This window comes from Equus przewalskii, chromosome 18, assembly GCF_037783145.1.
Source record: "Equus przewalskii isolate Varuska chromosome 18, EquPr2, whole genome shotgun sequence".
Taxonomy (NCBI): domain Eukaryota; kingdom Metazoa; phylum Chordata; class Mammalia; order Perissodactyla; family Equidae; genus Equus; species Equus przewalskii.
The window spans coordinates 27,248,520-27,268,452 of NC_091848.1; the positions used below are offsets into that span (position 1 = coordinate 27,248,520).

Consider the following 19,933-nt stretch of genomic DNA (forward strand, 5'->3'; position numbering starts at 1 on the left):
TAGCTATTTAAGCCAGCTTCTTTCCTCCAACTTCTGAATGATTTTTCCCTTCCATTCTTTATATGTTATATATTTTAAATATCAGCCTGGTAGGATAGTTGGAGATTTCAGCCTGCCTACCCATCCATACTCATTTCAATATACAATTTTAAGTGTATTTAATATGTGATTGCTGTTTGTGGAAGCCCCTTCCAATAATTATCACTGGATTATAGTTAGAATTCTCAGCGTTATATGAAATTATTTAAATTTGAAATGACCCAAACTATAAGAGTTACCATTTAAAGCAGAACCTTTATTACCACAGGGAATTTTAAACAGTATGTCTGCGAGATTTGGAGTGCATATTTCAAGCAACTCGACTGAAATCATAACTGAAGTTCATCATATATTATTGAACAGAAAGGTCTACTCAATAAGAAATCAAATTCTTGTTTTCCATAATTTTATTTTGTATTTACAGTCTTCCATTTCTAATGTAAGGATCTTACTGAGGATTCAGGGCATTAGGGAAGAGAGACAGGGTTTGGAGGAGAGGAATCAGAGGTCTTATATGGACAACAAGCGTTAATAAAGCTAACAGGATGTGAAAGTCTTCCAGAAGAAATTCTTGCAGCCAGCTTTGCGTTCTCGGGGAGCCATGGCCGGGTTTGAGTTAGCAGATCTCTGCAGCTCCAGCCTCATTTCATCCTGCTCAGCAGCCTGGGACAAATCTTCAGGTTCCAGGGCATCGTTCTCTGTCTGGTTGGGTTCAGACAGTAGCTCTGCCAAGAAGTACTTGGCCAGTTCCTGTGTGGGGTAGAAGAGAAGGAGAAAGAGAGAGGGAAAGAGTCAGCATGATGATGATGATGGAGAAGAAATAGAATAGAAATTTGGAAAGCAGATTCAGACACACCCCAAACCCAAATCACAGCTGTGGACTTTTTGTCACAATTAAAATGTTAGGAATATAAAAATAAGGGCAGTTGTTATGATCACCAAGTTACACAAAAAGTCTTCAAAAATTCAAATGTTTCTGCAGGTTATCTGCCTCTGTAGGCTTAAAACACACACATTGAAATAACAGATCATTAAAACAGTTTTGCAAAGATCAAACATGCCAACAGTTTGTTTAATTCAATTTCCAAATCATGAGCTACAAACTGGAATTGTTTTAACCATTTTTGCTAAGTCCATTGAGGGGAATGAGACCTTTCACAATCTTAAATATATTGTGTTCCGTCTGTAGAATGCCCTTCAGCCCCTAGTCCCACTGCATGGAAGGGAGGTACTGCTTAGGAAGGTAGCAGCTTCAGAGGTCCGCGCTTTCAGCACCTGGGTCAGCACCTCCCGTGGTCAGCACCGGGGATAGATGCCACCATCCCTTCGTGCTCAACAGCCCAGATCTTGGAATTTCCTTGAACGCCAAAGAACTCACCTGAACTGTGATCTACTGCTCTGATCAGGAAAAAAAAAAAAAAAAAAAAAAACAAGAGATAAGAGGGGATTCTGGACTTTGAAAGTTTTCCTGAGAGCTTTGGAAGCTGAGGGACCCAGAAAAGCATCAAAATTCTTCAGGAGCACCTCTTAAGTCCACCCACAGGACAGGGAAATGGCTAAGAGAAGCTTGGGGGATTCGGGAGAGGGGAAAGAAGACGTCGAGGGAGACTCCTTACCTGCTTCCCCGCGGCAGCAGCCAGGGACTTCTGCAGAAACTGACGGAGTCGGGGATCCGAGGGCGCGCCGGTGACACCGCCCAGAGCCAGGACGATGGAGAGCGCGGCCAGCGCGCACTGGAGACGGCAGGACAGCATCTCGGCGGCGCCGGGGAAGCCGAGCTGGAGAGCGGTTGGTCAAACTCTAGGAGCGGATCCGCAGGCAGCAGCGACGGCTCTGAACCTCGCGACTCCTAAAGCGGCTTGTGTGCTCTCCACCGTCTCCCTCCTTTTTAAACTCTCTCTCTGACGTCAGACTAGGAGGCGCCCCCAGATCTCACCAGCGCTTTTACGCACCATTACCCTCGTGAAATCAATCACAGAAGTGAGAGGAGGCTACACAATCCAAAGTGACTTGCTTTAAAAAAATCCTGCACACGCTCAGGCCCACACTCTTCCACACAAGCCACGCTCTCTACACCATTTTCTATATTCATTTAGTGCTATGCACATACACATGCCGTAATTTCAGTTACACAGAGCATATGTGGACACTCAATTACACACAGAGCTTCGAACGCTCAGCCTCTGAAGAGGCAAAGGCACCATCTCACACAGCTGCTTACACATAAACGAACCCTGACAATGCGATCTATCATCATACTCAATCATTTTAGGAGGACCAAACAAATACAAAAATGTATGGGTGTGACAAGCGGAGATTCCGAATCATTCCTCTAAGGACAGATTTGAGAATGCAAAGTGGATGTTAGAAGGACTGAATCTTCTCTTTCTCATTATCTCTGTAAAATGTCTTGTGGATTAAGATGTAATGGGCTCTAAAAGAATTTCACTTTTCTCCATAATGGAGGAGAAGGTACCCAGGCTCATCCTCCATCCCTCTTTGTCAGCAGCTGAGAGACTTCTGGTCTGCCCGCCTCTCTACAAAAAACGATTAAAGGGAAAAAAGTGAGAGTGGCTTCATTTTGGCACCTAGGAACTTGGAGTTGGAAAGAAAACTCAGAAATTATCTACTAATCCTCGGAGTTTAAGTCACTGAGGCCTAGAAATGGGCAGTGAAATGCTCTGCTTCACATACTGCACAGTTGGAGCAAGGACCAGAAGTCCACATAACAAGGCTGGGATCCTTTTCCCTTAACTCTGAGTTTTCTTACAGATTGCTGGCTGGTAAGAGCAGTTTCAGGTCAGGGACCCCCAGTGTGGACATGCAGAAGTCCAGGAACTCCCTGAACATTTGTGACCATTACTATGTGTTAATGTGTGGGGAAAAAATCAACAGACCCTTAGTCAGATCCAATACTCCTCTAGTCCCCACACACACAAAAAGCAAGTTTAAGAAACACTGTCCTAGAATTCTGATTGTGGTCTGGTTAGATGTTTGCTGTCCAAATCAGAGTTCTGACAGCTTTTTTTTTTTTTCTTTAATACTTCCTTATCAAGGAAGAGGCAACTAATGTCCTGGCATGGGCCAGATGATGCCTTCAGGCTCTCCAAGGGCTGATGTTTTATGACCTTCAAGCTCATAAAAAGCTAAAAAGATATGCTGTGTCTCCAGAAATCATGCGAAGTAGAGAACTTGGTCGATCCTGTCACCATCCATGCATCTTATATGTATTCTCAATACTTAGACCAAGACCACAATGTTGAGAGGCAGGAGGGTTGGGAAGTGTCCTGAATGGCTTGGATAATCGTCACCATCTCCTGTTGTGTCTGCCTGCCAAGGCAATGAGAGAGTGCACAGCAAAGAGTGCTAAAGCTTCCAGAGCTTTTAAGTCCAGGCAAGGCTAAGCACAAGTGGGGCATTAAAAAGTCACTCACATGTGTTGGAATCGTCTGGGAGAGCAATGAATCTGGGGCTGTGTAACCCAACCCCAGGAAATAAACATTATTCTCTCTATATATCCTGGAACCCTCCTTGACCTCTAAGTGGGGACTCAGAGTCTAGTTGTATCAGCCCAACTCTCCCTAGACACCCCAGAATGATCTCACATCTCCACCTAGGACTTGCCTCTTGGCAGGTCTATTGAGTAGAGAAGGAGAGTTTTCCTAAAACAGGAGCCAGCCTAAGAACAAACAGCAGCTCCACCATCTTGCTCTGTGCTCTGGGATCTCTTCTGTCTCCCTCCCTGGACTCCTGCTCCTCTGCTTCCACATCGTTATCCTCCTCCTCTACAATCTTTCCTCTCTTTTCTTCCTGTTTTTCCCTAATCTTTCTCTGAATTTCTCTCTCAGAATCTTCTTTATTCAATCCTTCTTTTGCCTCCTCTCCCCACTCTCTATCCTCATTCCTCTTTGCTGTTCTTCCTTCTCCTGGATCATTTTCTGACTTCAGTCTGGTTGGATCTGACTCTTTGCCTGCCTTCCCTGCACTTCTTACTTTCCCTCCCTGACTAGCAATGTCTAGCCCAGTCTCTGCTTCTCGTATCTCCCTCCCGAATCTCCCTCCTTCCCTTTCTTCTTTCCCACCTTCACAGCTGCTTCTCACCAAAATGCTCACAATCTCTAACTGTGTAAGAACCTGCTTGGGAGTAGTGAAGTCTAGGTTGCTTGCCTCACACCCCTGAGGAAGTGCTGAGTTGTGGATGAGAGGACTTCTGGGTTGTTTGTTTTGTTTTATCGTCCTTGTATTATTAAATGAGTCTAAGAACCACTTAAGAGGGAAGAGAAGCCAGGACAAAAAACGAAACAAATTCTTCCTTAAACCCCCCATGGCCAAGTTTTGCATAAAGTTTGGCTTAGCACGAAGGCACTTCAAACCTCCCCAACCTGAGCCCTCTGCAGCCAACCCCCACGGCCTCTCTCTCAAGTCCCAAAGGCTGGGAGGGGGAGGCGGTTTGTTTTTGTACTGGGGACCCTATTTCCTAGACTTTGGTCACCAGGATTCCACCCCCCACCCCATCCTTATGTAGCCCTCTGTGATTCACAAAGCACTTTCTCATCCTCATATCAGCACATGCTAACCCCATCTCACAGAGGAGGAAATTGAGGTCCTAAGAGCATAAGTGCCTTGCACCAGGCCACACAGGCAGGAAGCAGCAAGATCAGAGGGAGGATATTACTCCAATTTAGAATCTTTCACCCTCCCCTGACTCAGAGATGCCAGAGATACCTGGCTGAACAGCCTGCAGCCAGGATACAAGTGCCTCTAAATGGCATTCAGGGCTCTCTCATGTGCAGCTCTTCTGGCCAGGAAATGGTTTCCCATCTCCCTGTGATATGTACATTTGGGAGTGACTACCTGCCAATAGGAGGAGTGGAAACTCATTTTAATGAGAAACCATAAAATCCATGAGCAGACATAGACGTTCAGCATTAAACAAAGCAGGGAAGTAGAAAATGTCTGTGCTGGAAGTCAGAGACCTGGGTTCTAGTTGTTCTGCCACAATACAGCTGTGGGGCATCCTCTCTGGACCTTGCTTTCCTTGTCTATGAAATAAAAGACTTGACAGGTAGCTTCTGTGGTTCCTTTCAACCCTGATAATCAACGAGTTTAAGTTTGAGGAAATAAAGGGGCAAACTAAAGTGGACTGTAATGTTATAATGCTATTTCTTTTTCAAAATGAGAACTTTATATCGGAAAAGAACTTGACCTTTGTGTAATATGGGGAGGGAAGCCCAGGTGCCGTGAACACTTCACAGGCCTGTGGAAAAGAAAACTCACTCTTCAGTCATATCTGCTGCCCGTGTGTCTTCCCCACTCGGGACCTCAGTTTCTCCATCTGTAAAATTGATTCTCTCAAATTCCTTCTACAAATAAGTACTGAGAATCTGCGCTGCTTGAAAGGTTGATGATATAGCAGTGAACTAGACAAAGTCCCAATGAGGAAGACATACAATAAATATATTAATTAATTAATATATGTTCAAATTGATAAGGTTTAAAGCAAGATACAGAGCATGATGGCTGGGGGGAGATCCTTCTGAGGAGGAACTATACGACCAGAGAGCCAAAAGAGGTGAGGGAGCTAGCCAAACAAACATCTGAATAAAGATATTTCTTTGGCAGGTGGAAGGACAACCAATGCAAAGGTCCTGAGGTGGAAGCATACTTGGCACATTCAGACATCAGCAACAAAGTGAGGGAACTAGATCAGAGTGAGTGAATCAGAGAGGGCTATGAGATGAAGCCAGTGAGGCAGGCAGAGGCCAGATCACGTGGAGCCTTGAAGGCTGTGGCAAGGAAATCATTGGAGGATTTTGAGCTAGGGATTGACCTGATTTGGGTTTTGTTTTTAAGTAACTCCTTCTGCTAAATGGAGAATTAACTGTAGGAGGGCAGAAGTAGAGGCAGGGGATAGCTTAGGAGTCTAAGAACCTTTTAAGAGAGAAGAGGAACCAGGACAAAAGGGATACATTCTCCTTAAAAACCCGTGGCCCAGCTGATTGGCTTAGCATGAAGGCATTCTTACCTCCCCAGCCCAAGCCTTCTGCAGCGAACCCTCAGGGCCTGTTTCCACGGAAGAGGAGGTGGTTTATGGTTGTTACTGGGGGCCTTCTTCCTCAGACTAGTTCAGGCTAGAGAAGATGGTGTTTTGGGCTGGAGTTGTAACCATGAAGGAAGTGAAAAGTGGTTGAGTTTGAAGTTCATTTTGAAGTAGAGTTGACAGCACACGCTGATGGTTCATTTGGATATCAATTTAAGGAAATAAGATGAAAAATTGGTAACACGAAGAGAGTGATCTAGACATTCTCTAAAATGCCTTCAAGTTCCACAAATTCCTGAGGGTGTAGGAAATAGATTTCTGACAAATACTTCCCCTGGACATTTTGTAAATGGAAAACCTTTTCATTTCTCAGAAAAAAGTGAGAATTATAGGCAGAGGGGAGAAGCAGCATGGAACACTGGAAAGAGCCCTGGACTGGATGTCTGAGGCCTTAGACATAAGTGCTCAGGTTTCTCCTGCTTAAAATGAGCCTGATAATCCTTGCTTTTGCTAAAAAGGTGATTTAAGAACCAGATCAAACAATGTAAGTGAAAGTGTTTGGTAACCCATAAAACATGAAGACCCTGGTTTTATGGTTTGTTTGTGCTCGGATGGAGGCAGCCAGCCCTAAGCCAAAGGTGCTATTCAACGAGATGTCCCTGCTGCTGCTCTGACTCAACGAGGCAGGCAGGCCTTCCTCACACTGGAGACGTGAGGTTCGAAAGTCCGGGAAGATCTCTTCCACAGAAATGCAGCAGATGCATGCTGGATTTCATCCATTAGAAGATATTCTCTCCTCTTTTATATACTTTTCCTTGGAGACATAGCCTATTAAAAATTGGTAGCTATTTAGACTTTAGTGTGAATTCATTTCTTGAATTGTCTTCTAGATTTATAGCTAGCCAAAAGAAGTCAAATCTTTACTTAAGGTTTGACTTAAGTTTGGAGCAGGAGATCAATTTGGAGTAAGTGACCCACGTGGTGGAGGGCATGCTTGTTGGTGTGTGTTCTTGGGGGTGGGGGTTGGCTACGGTGAGTGTGTAGACCTCTTGCTGAAGGGAAGGGTGCATGAGAATACCACAGGGGCCTTTCCTTCTATGGAAACCTACCACCGTGGAGCTCAAGAATCAAAATTTGCAACCCTCTAAGGGCTTCTGTTGGGCTAGATTTCAGCTGGAAGAGTCCCAGCTCATGCCCCTGGAGCTTCTAGTGGTAGGGGAGCCAGACTTTCCAGCCAAATCGGCTTTCACCAACTTCCACAAAGCCTGGCCTAATGTGACTTCCCCAGATAATGAAGAGCAAAGAGGTTAATGCATGAAGCCCATAAGGTTAACTTTTCCCATGAGAAGGAGTGGGTGGTGACGTCTCAGGCCTAGCCTCTTGCAGTAGTCTCCTATCTGGTGTCTATCCTGTCACTTTCCAGCTCAGAAGTTTTCAATGACTCCCCAGTGCCAACCAGTTCAAGTGCAAACACATCAGCCTGACAGTCATGCTCCCTCAGACCCTCACTTTCCCAGTCAGTCCCACTCTGTGTCACTCCCCATATCCCAGTCCCCCCAGCCACCTGCTCTTCCCTGTGACACCCTGCAGTCTCCTGCATCCATTTTTATGTACAGATTGTTCTCTCCACCTAGAAGACTTTTGACTCATCTCTGACTGTTAACATCACACACCTTATTCTAAGATGTTCCAAGAGCATCTCTTCTAGAATCAATATGGCCCTTTCCTGTGCCCAAAAGTGTGTTTTTTGTGCCTCTAGCAGAGACTTTCACAGATGACCTTATATTTCTATTCCTTGGGATCTGTATGTCTCATCTATGAGAAGTTCACTGAGACCAGAAACCTTGTCTCAGCCATATTTATGTCTTCCTCAGAGACCATAAAAATGTGAGGCACAGAATAGTCACTGAAAAATAATGGTTGGGTTGAAAACAAACTTTTCTCCCCTTCTATGTGAGGTCTTGTGGATTCTGAAGACAGGACAAACGTCTTGAACCTCAGGTACCTGAGGACTATATCATATGACCCCCAAGCCTAGGTAACTGATACTTTCAGGAACACATATCTATTGATCCCTTAATCATCTCTGAGCTTCAGAAAGAAAAAAACCCTAAACACTGATCAATGCAATTGTTCCTATATGCTAAGAACTTCCTGAAGTTGTCATACAAATATGCTAATATAGTCACTGAAAATGTAAGTCGTTACATCTTTTGAGAGGTTTAGGGAGGACGCATCCATTAACCACTGAAGTAGACATATGTCTATAGGACACAACAGAACTGAATAACACAACAATGCTAAATCACCTCTGTGTAGTGTTTCATATTTCATTAAATGTGTTAATATCAATAGGACAAGGGAATGGACACCCCTGGTATACGGCTAATGTGTAGCTGAGCTGATGTCAGGGCTCTTGCCACTACTCCAACATTTCCTTTCTCACCAGAGATATGTAAGAAAACCTTTCCCCTAATTCTCCTCTCAGTTCTTCTTTCTCTTTGTTAGCCCATAAGTCTCTCTAGAAGTATCCCACTTGTTGATCTACGACTTCAGCTCAGGGCTCCCCAATGAAATGAATTTGAACTGTGCTCTGCCCCGCTGTGCCATCCAGAGAACATCTCGCAGTTCTCTTTACCTATTTTCTTCCTAAAAACAAAGTGTTAAATCTGAGATCTTCCATGAGCCTTCCCAGCACAGTCAGCAGGGTAGGAGCTCAGTCTAAGAAATGAGGCCAGAAGCCAACAGCCCTGTCCCTGGAAGAGTGCAGAGCAGACGGCGAAGTTCCTTCTCCCATGATCCTGAGACCTCCCCTTTGAAATGGCATGATAGCACTGTGTACGTGTAGAAATGCCCCGTGGAGTGAAAGCATCCCTACAGCTGCTCCAATTCCCCAACACTCAGATTTGTGAGTATTAACCCAGACTGGTGGTTATGAACCCTGGCTTCACACCAGGATTGCCTGCGGGACATTTTAAAAGCATAGATGCCGGGGTCCTAGCTCCCTGGATTCTGATGCATAGGCCCATATCTTTTAAGATTGTAATTCTAGTCTGTGACTAGAATGGGTTCCACCGCCTAGAAAATGATGGAGTCATGAACCTTTATGCACCACTGCCCCTCTCTCATCTCACTCTGCTCTTCCCTTTTCCCTTTCTCTTCCTTCTCTTTCTCTGTTTCTTTCCTTTTCTCTTCTCTCCTCCTTCCTCTTGTCCCTGTCAATCTTCTCTCTCATCTTTCCTTTTATTCTCTGGCTTATATCCTCTTTTCTCACTCAACCTCAACTCTCTTTTTCCTCCTGTCCCACCTTTGACTTGGGAATACCTGATCACAATAGGATTATTAGGACCAAAGCACTTTCTTTATTGACTTTCTTGAAATTACGCCAAGAGCTGAGGGCAAAGGCAGGCCAGAAATGGACCCATCCACTGACCAGGGCCTTCAAAATCGTCTAGTCCCACCCCTCCATTTACATATGGGAAACCTGAAACCAAGAGAACGGAAGGGTCTCTCTCAAGGCCACATAACTATATCAGAATCAGAACCGCTAATTCTCTTAGTTCTATATTTTTTCTGTGATACAAGTGCACTGTGAGGTTCCTTGAATCTCTTCTACCCAAGTGGTTGAAATCATGTTATAAAATTGACAGTTCCTGTCCTGTATTCTATGTACCTTGCAGTCGGCCTGAAGCAAAACCCCATTCCCTGAGAAGAGTATTATTCTATAGAGAAGGCTTTGGGGATAATTGTGTTGGGCCTTTATGTTTTGTGTCTCCATCCTTTTCTGGTTGTGCATTTCCTAATCCCATAAAACCGTCAGACAGGCTCCTCAGGACCAAGGCTCGGTGAAGCTGCTTCAGCACGCGGGAGGAAGCTGTTGTTAAACTGAGCTCTCCTGCCCTCTGCTGGCTCAACTGGTAGAAGGCAATTTCATCTAAAATTTTAGGGCAGGATTTTTTTAATTCTTTTGTTTACTCCAACAACCTTTAAAAGCACCTCCTATGCAGAGAGCACTGTGCTTGGTGCAGAAGTTGCAAAGAAGTACACATAAAAGGACCTCTTCTTTCAAACGTGAGTATTGAACACGTGGTGCCTAATGCTGCACTGGGGATTCAGAGGACCAAAACTCAACCCTTGGACTTCAAAAGAAGTCATGATCTGGCAATTTAATACAGATTTTTTTCAGGGCCATAGAATCAAAGAATTAGCACTAGAAGGGACCCCAAACACCTTCTAACCCAGTGTTACTCATGATGATAGACTTCCCAGATTAGATCTAGGGCTCCCCGCACACAAGCCTCAGGAAATGCCAAGACAGGGGGAGGGGGGATGGGATGGGGTGGGGACATGTTGTAAGGATTCTGTTTCATCGGACAGGATTCTGCCATAAAGTTTCATAGGAACAAAGGTCTTGAAGGAAAAACAAAGTTTGAAAACTTCAGTTCTAATACAAACTGTCCTCTTACATGTAATCAGAATGTCCTCCAGCCTCACAAACCTGCACTCACAATTGATGTCACATTTATATCCAGTCTCAAAATCACTGGCCTACTGGCCTTTTTGCACCCACATATCAGTGAAATCTCACTCCCCTTGCAAGGACCCTCCAAGGAGGTCTCACGTGTGCTAAGGGCTCCCTCTTACAGCTGTTCACACTGTTGCTACTATATCTGGCCAGGGCTCCCTTGCCCCGAGGTCATTCCCAATGTTGTGCCCAGAACCAAGAATACTTCCCTGGACCACTGCTCTCTCCGTGATGCTCTAAAGTGCCATGCTGGGGTCTCTTATACCAGTGCCTTTCAAACTTTTGACTGCAACTTACATGAGAAAGACACTTTACGTCATAATCCAATGCACACACACACCCACAGACATGTTTCTCAAAACAATACTTACCCTTAACACTCACAATAAACTCTGGTATTTTCTCTTCTATTTCTTTTTCTCTTTAATGTGGGTCATGACCCACTAAATGAACTATGTGACCCACTGCTGAGTCATAAACCTCGGTTTGAAATGCACTTCCTTGGATGTGCAATGGCCCACCTGCCCTGGGCTCTGCCTGGACTCTTGGAATTTTTAGGTTGCTGCTCTCCCCACTGCTGCACAACCCTCGTGGGGCACCAGGCAACAGGCCTTGCCACGCAGGGTGCTGTGCTAACCTCTCCTCTCCTTTCTCTCCTCTGCCTTCCATTTTTTTAGAAGTTCTCACTGCCATTTCAACAGCCAGGGGTCTATGCTGTTAAGTAATTTAAGCCCCTGGCTGTTAAAACAGCGGTGTTTATTAACTCTAGTGGGTTGAATGGAGGCATAAAAAAACAAAATATATGTCCACATCCTAAGCCCTCAAAACCTGTGAATGTGACCTTATTTGGAAAAAAAAGGTCTCTGTAGATACAATTAAGTTAAAGATGTCAAGGTGAGATCATCCTGGACTACCTGAGTGGGCCCTAAATCCAAAGACAAGTGTATCTAAGAGACAGAAGAGGCGTAGACACAGAGAAGATGGCCATGTAAAGATGGAGGTGGAGATTGGAGTAACACGATCACAAGCCAAGGAATGCCTGGAGCCACCAGAAACTGGAAGAAGCAAGAAGGAACTCTACCCTAGAGCTTTTGGGAAAATTGTGGCCTGACTGACACTTTGATTTCAGATGCCTGCCCTCCAGAACTGTGAGAGAATAAATTTCTATTGCTTGAAGCCACCAGTTTGAGGTAGTTTGTTACAGCAGCCATAAGAAACTAATACACTAACCAAGCCTCTCCATGTCAAAAGCTTTAAGGAAACCAGACAGAGATGGAGTCAGGTCACAGTTACCCTCAGTACCTGGGACAACCCTTCCGCCTCCAAATCCGACGTCCCTTCACAGAGTCAGGCTTTCTTCCAAAGAGCAGATTCTCCTAAGGGGCCCTGGAATCTCTTCTTGCAATTTGACTTCTATTGCAAGACCCCAACCCTCACCATCCTCCTTCTGACAGATATATCCTGATCAACTAAATCCCAACTGTGGAGACAGAAGATTTTCTTTCTCAGGAAGGTCCTCAATTTCCAGATATATCAGTTGTTGAAACTGGAAACCAGGCTTAGCTTGACAGGAGGAATAGTCAGCAGAGTTTGACCATAAAACCCCAGCGGAGTGAAATGACTTGCCTAAAGCCACACGGTGAATTAGTGGCAGGTGGGTGTTTATCTGAATGCTAATAACACAAAAATGAAGAGTTTACGGGTTTTCCCTCTTCCGATAGCATTATGGGATATATATTCTCTAGACAGGTAAGGTCAAACCTCCATTCCTCAGGCATCTTTTGCATGCACTCAGCTTTCAACCTATTTATATTACCATCTGCTTCCCTTGCTGAAGGGGAATCACTGCAGTCTCCCTTTTACCCTAGCTCTGCACTTCTTAGCCATAAAACTTCTCTGATAAATCGATGAACCATCCCCATGACTGGGGAACAAAATGAACCATTGGCTAAGCAACATCTGACAGCAGGAGCCACAGGGACACAGATATCAGCTTTGGGCTCCTAACAAGAACACTAGTGCTGCAAGAAAAATGTGTTCTTAGATCCAAGGAGAGGTGAGATGAGCTTGAGGAAGAAATGAGTGCACAAGATCGCCTCGGAATCCTTTCCAGTCCTCAGATTCCATCCCCACCTGGAGACGTGTCTTCTAGATCCTAATCCCTATCTTATTCTTAAAAAAAGGCTGGACATTTCTGTACAGATGTACTCCTGGCAACTCCAGAGGACTAATGTAATCAACATACACCCTGTCCTTCTAGAACCTGCAATGCTAAGGGGTAGACCTATACATCTAAATGATTCTGACACTGTCTGTGAGGTTTCTTTGTGTGTGTTTTTTTTTTTATTGTAGCAATTACTTTCTTGTCTAAAAATAGTTTGTTTGCATGTCTGGCTCCTTGCAAAACAGCTTTCCTCAACAGCAGAGACTATGCCTTCCCACCTCGGTTTACCTAGAAGATTGCCTAGAACATGTGAAATGCTCATAAAATGTTGATCAAATATTGAGTGAACATTGACCTTAGTGTCAATCAATCAGTGTCTTCAACTATCGTATTTACATAAATGACTCCTAAACGTACCTTTTCTCTAATCATATTTGTCCCCCCTCCTTTTTGATGGCACATTTAACAATTTGCATCTTGTGAATTCTTTAGATATGTGTTTCTCTTCTATTTTTCTCCATTGTTGTCATAACGGGCCACCAGTCTAATTCAGGACCATATTATGTCTCTCATAAACTATTTAAAAGCTTCCTAACTGACTTTCCATTGACTCTCCTCAAGGCAGCCCCTTCAAATATATTCTACACTTTATGGCCTGATTCAACTTCTAAATACACACCTGATCACATAATTGTCTCCCTTCCAAACCCCAAATGCAATTCACTGTCTTCCGAAAAAAAAGTCCACACTCCTTACACAGGTTTTCGAGGCTCTCAAGATGTGGTTTCAACTTCTCCTTCAGTTTTATTCCCCATTGATGCTTCATCCTCCAGAAAACACATGTGGTCACCATTCTCTAAAAGGGTCATCCATTTCAGTCTCTCTCAAACTGCTGGTCCTGCTCCATCTGTCTGCAGAACATGCATGTGCGTCTCCTCCTATCAAAATCTACTTGCTCCTCAGGGAACATTTAAATTTTGAATGTTCGAGGAAGAAGTGAATCTAGATATTTTGGGGGCTGGAACATATAAGATTTGATGTGGGGTGGAGGCCTCTTTAAGAAAAATAATACAGGGGCCGGCCTGGTGAGGCAGCGGTTAAGTGCACACATTCTGCTTCATCAGCCTGGGATTCGCCCGTTCGGATCCTGGGTGTGGACATAGCACCACTTGGCAAGTCATGGTGTGGTAGGTGTCCCACATATAAAGGATAGGGAAATGGGCATGGATGTTAGCTGAGGGCCGCTCTTCCTCAGCAAAAAGAGGAGGATTGGCAGCAGATGTTAGCTCAGGGCTGGTCTTCTTCTTCAAAAAAAAAAAGGATAAAAAAAGATAGCATTTGTTGTTGGGCTTTAAAGAAGAGAATAAGCCAGTGTCAGAGAGGAACAATTTCTCCTCTGCCCTTCTAGGTTCTTCTCGCTGGTCTAATAATCAATCTTACACGACAGAACAACAGGAGAAAAGCTAACAGAGGTTTAATAACATGTATACCTCCCATACATATGGGAGAGAACCAGAAAAATTAAGTAACTTGTCAAAAAGGCCAAAGCCACCACCTTAAATATCATCTTCAGCTAAAGACAAAAAATGTAGTGGGTGGAGATTTGGTTATGGGAGGTTACCAGGAAAGCTACAGTAAATGAGGGTAAGGTTGTTATGAAGATTTAAGTCCTTGTCTTCCCTGTTGATAAGAGTTTTATTGGTCATTCTCTTCTTCCTGGTACAACAAGGGAGACACCCTTACAAATAGAGATTTCTCTACAAATGTAAATGTCTTTTATAAAGGGTAACCTATACTTGGTTTTCAGAGCTTCTTAAAAATAACCAGCCTAAAATTATCCTTATGAGATATGTTTTGGAGTGACAAATTCTGCTCCCCTATACTGGCCTTTGGTGAAGAGAGAGAACCAGAGAATTGCAGGCTTGGAGATCAGTGTGCTGAAGGGCTGGGAAGAGCAGAAACACACAGTGTGTTTGGGGAACAACACATAGTGCTACGTGACTTCAGCTCCAACATGCGGACTAAGGAACTGGCAGATGAGGCTGATGTATTAGTTGTAGCTAGGTTCAGTTCCAGATGACTAAAAACTCAAAATAGCAGTGGATGGCTTTAAAAGCAGGGAAGCTTATTTCTCTCTCACATAAAATTCCAGGTTGGTGGCCCAGGGCTGATAAGGGACTTGGTGATATTAGGTACCAGGTAACTTCTACCTTGTTTCTCTGCCATTTTGTGGTCTTGGCCTCATGATCAAAGATGGCAGCATCTGTGTTGAGGCAGCAGGATGGAAAAAAGGATAAAGATGAGGAAAGCAAAGGACACACGGTCATTACCTGTGCGAGACTGCATTTCCTGAAGTTGACTATAACAATATCTCCCATCCCACGTGTTCTTCTTACAATGTGCCTTTCACATGCTATTCAAAGGTGGGGTCTTTGTTCCCTCTCTTTGAAACTGGGCAGACTTTGTGACTGTTCTGATTAGAACATGGTATCATTGACACTATGTGATTGCCAAGCTAAGTCATAAAAGAAATTTATCTTTTGCTTTCCACATTGAGATGCTCATTCTTGAAGCCTTCAGTCCCCAAGGCAGTCTGACTGCCCTGAGGTGGCCATGCTGTGAGGAAGCCCAAGAGCCCACATGAAAAAGTCCCAGGACTATGTGAAAAAAGAGACTTACCTAGCCAGCCCTAGATGCTTCAGCTCCAGTCACCGTCTGATTGCAGCTGCATGAGAGATCCAGAATCAGAAGACCCAGAATCAGACTCAGTTGAGACCTTCCCATATTTCTGACCACAGCAACCATGAGAGAGAATAAAATGATGACTGTTGTCTTATGCCTCTAAGTTTTTTTAAACTGCAATAGATAACCTAAACATTGTCTTTTAAGAAAATTTTCCCAAAACTTTTTACATATAACTTCTTTGTAACTTATGTCCTATTGGCCAGAACCTAGTCACATGTCCATATCTAACTGCAGAGGAGTCTGGGATAAGTCACCTTTATTCTGCATGGCCGTGTGCCCAGCTAAAATCCTATTGCTGTGGAAAAAGGACACAACAGACTTTAGGAGATAATTAGTGGTCTGCCACAGCTAGGAAAGGAACTCTTTAAAGGGCTAGAGATGTATGAATGCACTGTACTATTTTTTTTAAAAAAATTATTTAAAGATCATGTAATATGAATCTAAATCTATATCAGTTATTTATTTATAACCATCTTGTTCTAGTGAAGATTCAAATTAGTTTACAGGAGTAGTTTTTTAAATGCAAATTGGAAGTAGTAACTTCAGGTTCAAGATGGTGAACTCAACCCATATACTTACTTTCCAAACCTTCCAAACTTTTCAAATTCCCCATTGGCAAAATCAAATGCAAAGTAGGAAGAGACCTGTATTTACTGGAAACCACAAATGCTACATTTCAGAAATGCTGAGAAATATATGTACGATCTAGTGGCAATTATGACAGAACTGAATGTGGACTAATCTTTGAATCTCCATAAGGAAATGAAAAATTCACCTTAGGAGTAAAAAGAAAGGACTACTTCCCCTAGCAAAAAAGCACTAACTAATGTAGGAGAGCAGAATTTACCACCTCAAGATGTGTCTTCTGGGACTGGCCCCATGGCAGAGTGGTTAAGTTTGCACACTCCATTTTGGTGACCTGGGATTCACTGGTTCAGATCCTGGGTGCAGATCTAGGCACTGTTCATCAAGCCATGCTGTAATGGCCTACCACATAAAAGAACTAAAATGACCTACAACTAGGATATACAACTACATAATGGGGCTTTGGGGAGAAAAAAAAAAGAGGAAGATTGGCAACAGATGTTAGCTCAGGGCCAATCTTCCTTACCAAAAAAAAAAAAAAAAAAGATGTGTCTCTTTGGCATGAGGATTAGTCTGGTTACTTTTAAGAAACTGCAGACAGTGAAGAAGCACTGAACCAAGTGGAAGTTTCCCTTTGTAAGAGACATTTACATTTGTAAAGGAAATCTCCATTTGTAAAGATGTCTCCCTCTATGTACCAGGAAGAAGAGAATGACCTTATCTCTAGAAACTCTTATCAATGCAGAAGGCAAGGACTTAAGTCTGCATAATAACCTTGCTCTTGTTTACTGTGCTGTTTCTGGTAATCTCCCAGAACGGACTCTCCCCACCCTCAACACCCTCCGTTGTGTTTAGCTGAAGATGGTATTTAAAGTGGCAACCTCAGCCATTCTGGGAAGTTGTTCAGTTTTCCTGAGTGTCTCCCATGTATACATGTTATAAGTCTTTGATTTTCTCCTCTTATTCTGTCTCATGTCAATTTAATTCACAGACTAGACAGAAGGACCCAGAGACAAGAGGATTTATCTTCCTCCCCTACACTAACATTCCCAAGTTTGGAGTGGCAGGGTTTGGAGATGAAGGCAAATGGAACAACAGTTGATGGAGGAAAATCTCAATCTTACCTCTGGAACTGCACCAGGTCCCCACCCAGGGAGCATCGGGTCATTGCACTAATTTCCAGATTAAATTTGCATGAAATTAAAGCAAGGGGATGCTGCCTAAAAAAGTCATCTCCTAATCAGGCATTCATGTCAGTCAGTGAGAGAAGCAGTACCCCTACGACTTAATCTACGACAAAATACAGAAATGTTTTGCCATATTCCTAAGGCCATGCAGGGTAGCTGCATCTGAGCAGGGCTCCCTCCCTACCACCCCCTTGGCGGCAAGACTTCTCTTCTAATAAATAAAACTTCAGTGAAATAAAGTATTTTCCTTCTCTCTTTGTCTGAGACCAAATAACTTGAAGAGACACGACAAGCTCTAATAGAATGCTCCCCAGTCCCCCTCTGTAAACATCAGCAGAGAGAAGTCATTAAGCATATGAAAAATAGCAGTTTCAACACATGAAAACAATCTAAAGAATCAAAGTAAATGCCTCTCTTTCCTCAATGGACAAAGTTAGTGCAGGAAATAATAAAACAAATAAGCAAAACCTTAGAAACTCTCTAGCTTGTGTTCTCTATAAGATTTGTGAGGCTATTGCATCAGTAATTTTTTTTTCCATTACAGCAGGCAATGTAAAAGGAAGGAAACATTAGGTCGATAACAGAATTTTTCTCGCCTCAGTAAATTCCAGAAGACATTGAAATAATGCCTACCAAGTTTTGAGAGAAAATAAATAAATAAAATATTGTGATCACAGAATGTAATAGTTGGCCAAGCTATTTGGGGAGATAAGAGTGACAGAAAGCCAATCTAAGACAGGCAGACCAACCACATACCCTCTCTGAAAACATCATTCACAAAAGTACTTCAAATGAAAGGAGGAAAATAAATCAAAATAAAGAACTCAAAAGTGGAGTGGGCTGGTGTAAAGATGGTGAGGAGAAATAAACCTGTAAAATTTACAAGTTGATTCCTAAATTAATATTGTGAAACCTAAGGTATATGTCTAGTATCATTCTTGAGAGGGAATGTCAATTACTTTATAGTAATTGTTTATTTTATTAACTTAATTATGAAATAGTAGATTATTCTAACAAAACTGAAAATCCAAATTGGCAGGGAAGAAGGTATGTGAAATTCCTCCCTATCTGCCAGAAGAACTAACAGCTTATGTAACTTTCTTGAAATAGATAGAAGAATATAGGTGAAAATATATTTTCAAAAAATGCAAAGGTAATCAGTAGTAGAATAGACATTTTTTGTGTGACTTTCTATGGAAAAAATGACTTTTAAAAGTCTAACAATCCTAGGGGCCTGTTTAATGGTGTAGTGGTTAAGTTCACACTCTGCATTGGCAGCCCCAGGTCCACCAGTTCAGACACCAAGCGTGGACCAACACACCATTCGTCAAGCCATGCTGTGGCAGCATCCCACATAAAGCAGAGGAATACCGGCACAGACGATAGCTCAGTGCCAGTCTTTCTCACACACAAACAAAATCCTGTAAAATAGATTTTTAAAAGATTAAGAAGCATTAAAACAGAAATAACTTTTGTGTGTAGTGCTCTCCTCCTTAATTTCTAAATAAACTGCCTATGTATTTTATTTTATTTTTCCTTAAAATTTATAAACACCCTTTTTAAATTTCCTTGAATTTTATTTTATTTTAGTTAACTATTTGGTTTTCTCGTTAAACATCTCACAGTCAGAAAAAATCTTTCTGCCTATTTTGTTTTATTTTTTTAAGTTCATTGAAACATCTGAGCACCCTAAGGGCGCTGGAAGAAGAGATATATCATCTGCTTGTCAATGTCCTTCAGCCAAAGACAACAAGGAATACACATGTCACTGAACAAAGTTGGGTGTTTTGACTCCTTGCAAAGAGTGAGGTTGCAGTTGGGAATCATGAAGCATCTCAGTAAGAGGGTGTTAGAAAGAACACACTGTAGCATTGGGGCATGTGGCAGGTCAGGGAAGGTTATGTAAGTGGGCTTTGCTCTGGATTGGATGCTGTCAGAAAGCGGGGATGATTCTGATTGGGTATCTTAATAATTCTTATCTAGAACACAAGAATATGAGAACAAGACTAAAGCTGGGACAGGTAAAGAAGTAGCAGCCATCCACATTTGCCAGGATGGGGGTTGTTGAGTCACTTCTTATGGTTTGGACAATGTTCGTGCTTCTATCTGTGTTCAGACACAGTTATGGAGTAGTCTCATGCTTGCCTTCATCCAGCATCATCCCAGAGCAGTCTGTCTGAGGTTGGTGTTCTACGGAATAGTTTATGTTCTACAGGAGAGGACCACAGCCCAGCTGTGAGTGTGAGGCCAGCTCCAAGATGTCAGGGGCTGCTTTCCTCTTTCTCATCTTTTATATACACTTTGCTATATGAACACACACATATACATAATCAAAAGTTTTATATACTTTATTTTATCAGGAAGAATTATTCTTGTTTAATGAATCTACTATATATAATGAATATGGACATATGTATGCTTAAATCTTTAAGGAAGTAACTCATTTTTATTGTAGAAATAAGCAAAAAAGGAACCAAAAAGCAAAAAAGGAAATCATCTATACTGTAACTGCTCTCAATTGAATTCAACCTATGTGAACAATAGAGACCAGAAATGAACTAACTTTGGCTAATAATGAAATTAGTTAATTGACCTTATTTTCAGCATTGACTAAACAAACTTTTCTGAGTTATTTGACTGAAGATACT

General features: G+C 42.7%; 1 protein-coding gene across 1 annotated transcript; it reads right to left on the bottom strand.

Annotated features, from left to right (window-relative positions):
* Positions 1-274: 274 nt before the first annotated feature.
* SST (somatostatin) lies at positions 275-1,913 on the bottom strand. Its single transcript, XM_008529679.2, has 2 exons — positions 1,656-1,913; positions 275-789 (listed from the first exon to the last, which is right to left on the bottom strand). Exons 1-2 carry the CDS (start codon positions 1,791-1,793, stop codon positions 577-579), a joined length of 351 nt encoding a protein of 116 aa, XP_008527901.1. The 5' UTR covers positions 1,794-1,913; the 3' UTR covers positions 275-576.
* Between the last annotated feature and the right edge of the window lie 18,020 nt (positions 1,914-19,933).

What these genes read in the sequence shown, in the direction of transcription:
- SST (XM_008529679.2), bottom strand. Translation starts at nt 1,793, where the DNA reads ATGCTGTCCTGCCGTCTCCAGTGCGCGCTGGCCGCGCTCTCCATCGTC. An exon ending in CTGCTGCCGCGGGGAAGCAG is followed by an intron (nt 790 to 1,655) that starts GTAAGGAGTCTC and finishes TACCCCACACAG; the next exon opens with GAACTGGCCAAGTACTTCTT.